Source organism: Numenius arquata, chromosome 3, assembly GCF_964106895.1.
Source record: "Numenius arquata chromosome 3, bNumArq3.hap1.1, whole genome shotgun sequence".
Classification (NCBI taxonomy): domain Eukaryota; kingdom Metazoa; phylum Chordata; class Aves; order Charadriiformes; family Scolopacidae; genus Numenius; species Numenius arquata.
In genome coordinates this window covers 10,792,539-10,794,720 of record NC_133578.1, presented here as the reverse complement: position 1 = coordinate 10,794,720, position 2,182 = coordinate 10,792,539, and the positions used below count along the sequence as shown (strand labels likewise).

Sequence of the window (2,182 nt, the reverse complement as noted above, 5' to 3'; positions counted from 1 at the left end):
GGAGACGCCCCCGCTCCGGCCCAGCCCCGCCGGGCGGACGGGTCGCCGCGTCCCCTCGGAGCGGAGCGGGACGGCGGCGGCGGCGGCTGCGCTCGGCGGCGGCATGGCGGGGCGAGCGGCCGGGCGGCGGGCGGGCTGAGGCGGGGGCCGGGCGGGGAGGCGCCGGCGGCGGGGGGCTCACCGCCTTTTCTTGCCGTCCCCCGCAGGGAGCGGCCGGCCCCCCGCGCCACCATTGCCTCGCACGGCAAGGAGGACCTGCTCGCCGTCGCCGCCCGGCTCTGGCAGCGGAGGAGGCGGTTGCTGGCCGCCGCCGGGCTCGCCCTGGCCATGGCCGTCGCCCTGCTCGTCGCCGTGCCCCTGCTGCTGCTGCAGGCGCCCGCCGAGAGCGGCGCCCACTACGAGATGATGGGCACCTGCCGCATGATCTGCGACCCCTACAGCGGCGGCCGCCCCCCCGGCCCCGGCAGCACCGCCGCCGTGGAGGCCCTGCAGGACCTGGGCGCCAACCCCCCGCCGCCCTTCGTCCAGGGACCCAAGGGGGAACCGGGCCGGCCGGGCAAGCCGGGACCCCGCGGACCCCCAGGGGAGCCGGGTCCGCCGGGTCCGCGGGGCCCGCCGGGGGAGCGGGGCGACGCGGGGAAACCGGGGCTGCCCGGGCTGGCGCTGGCGGGCGCGGGCGGCGGCGGGAGCGGCGGCGGGGCGGCGGCGGGCGGCGAGGCGGCGGGCGGGCTGAGCGCCGCCTTCAGCGGGCCGCGCATCGCCTTCTACGTGGGGCTGAAGAGCCCCCACGAGGGCTACGAGGTCCTCAAGTTCGACGACGTGGTGACCAACCTGGGCAACCACTACGACCCGGCCAGCGGCAAGTTCACCTGCCAGGTGCGGGGCATCTACTTCTTCACCTACCACATCCTCATGCGCGGCGGCGACGGCACCAGCATGTGGGCCGACCTCTGCAAGAACGGGCAGGTGGGTCCTCGCCGCTTCCCCCTCCCCGTCCTTCCCGCCCCGGGTCACCATCACACACACACACACACACCAGCCCCGGCGCCGCCCGCGGGCACCGGCCGCCGCCGCTCCCGGGGAAAGGAGCAGCCGGAGCATCCTCCCCGCCGTCGGGGCGGGGGTGCACCGCGGGGAGCAGCTTTAGAGCCGCGACAAACTCCGAACTACCGGCTTCGAAACTTTCTTGCCGGGCTAGGGGGGAGGAGGAGCGAGAAGGGGGGCGGGAAGGAGGGCACGGGGGTCGTGGAGGGGCTGGGGCAGAGGGGCTCAGGGGGCTGATGGAGGAGCTGGGGAAGAGGGACTCGGGGGGCTGATGGAGGGGCTGGGAAGAGGGTTTTGGGGGGCTGATGTACCCCGCGGCTGTGTTGGCAGGTGCGGGCCAGTGCCATTGCCCAGGATGCGGACCAGAACTACGACTACGCCAGCAACAGTGTGGTGCTGCACCTGGACTCCGGTGACGAGGTGTACGTCAAGCTGGATGGAGGCAAAGCGCACGGAGGCAACAACAATAAGTACAGCACTTTCTCTGGCTTTCTTTTATACCCCGATTAACACAAAACAAGCGACGTGACACAACTGGCCCTACCGCTGATGTACGTGGGGGCTGGTTGGCATTTCTGTACCCCGTCGTGCCGCTGTTCCTGCTGGTGTCCGCTGTCTCTGCAGGTCACTTTAGCTTCATTATCAGTTTGTATGGTTTCTTTTTTTACCCCTGTGGAAAAGAAATAGAAGTGAAACAAAGCGATCCCCTTCCTTACTCTCCCCCATTTGCTCTGAACCTCCCCTCTCCCTTTGTCAGCCTCGGTGTTTCGTGTGTCACATGAGGAACTCGGCAGCTTGGAACTCTCAAGTGGTTCCTGGAGGGTATAAGAGAGCCCTGAGTTCGGACTGTGCCGCACGTGGAATTTGAACCTGTCACCTTTTTTTGTCAATGAGTATTAATTATGAGGATGAATTTTAAGATCAACTATTCACGAAGTGGGACTGGACCATAACTGGTTTTTCCTCTGCTGCTTTGTTTGTATGGGGTCAAGTGTAAACTTTCCTTTTCTGTGCAATGCAATGCTTGTGTGAATGATGGTGTCATTAACGTCAAACCTGTTCCTGTCTGCAGAAGAATTCAGTCGTTGACCACCGTCACCAAAATACCACATTAAATTATGTTTTTAGACAATGCCTT

The 2,182-nt window shown here is 66.0% G+C and overlaps 1 protein-coding gene across 1 annotated transcript; it reads left to right on the top strand.

Annotated features, from left to right (window-relative positions):
- Positions 1-327: 327 nt before the first annotated feature.
- C1QL2 (complement C1q like 2) lies at positions 328-1,554 on the top strand. The gene is made up of 2 exons (XM_074145643.1): positions 328-966; positions 1,375-1,554. Exons 1-2 carry the CDS (start codon positions 328-330, stop codon positions 1,552-1,554), a joined length of 819 nt encoding a protein of 272 aa, XP_074001744.1.
- Positions 1,555-2,182: the final 628 nt, after the last annotated feature.

What these genes read in the sequence shown, in the direction of transcription:
- C1QL2 (XM_074145643.1), top strand. Translation starts at nt 328, where the DNA reads ATGGCCGTCGCCCTGCTCGTCGCCGTGCCCCTGCTGCTGCTGCAGGCG. An exon ending in ACCTCTGCAAGAACGGGCAG is followed by an intron (nt 967 to 1,374) that starts GTGGGTCCTCGC and finishes CTGTGTTGGCAG; the next exon opens with GTGCGGGCCAGTGCCATTGC.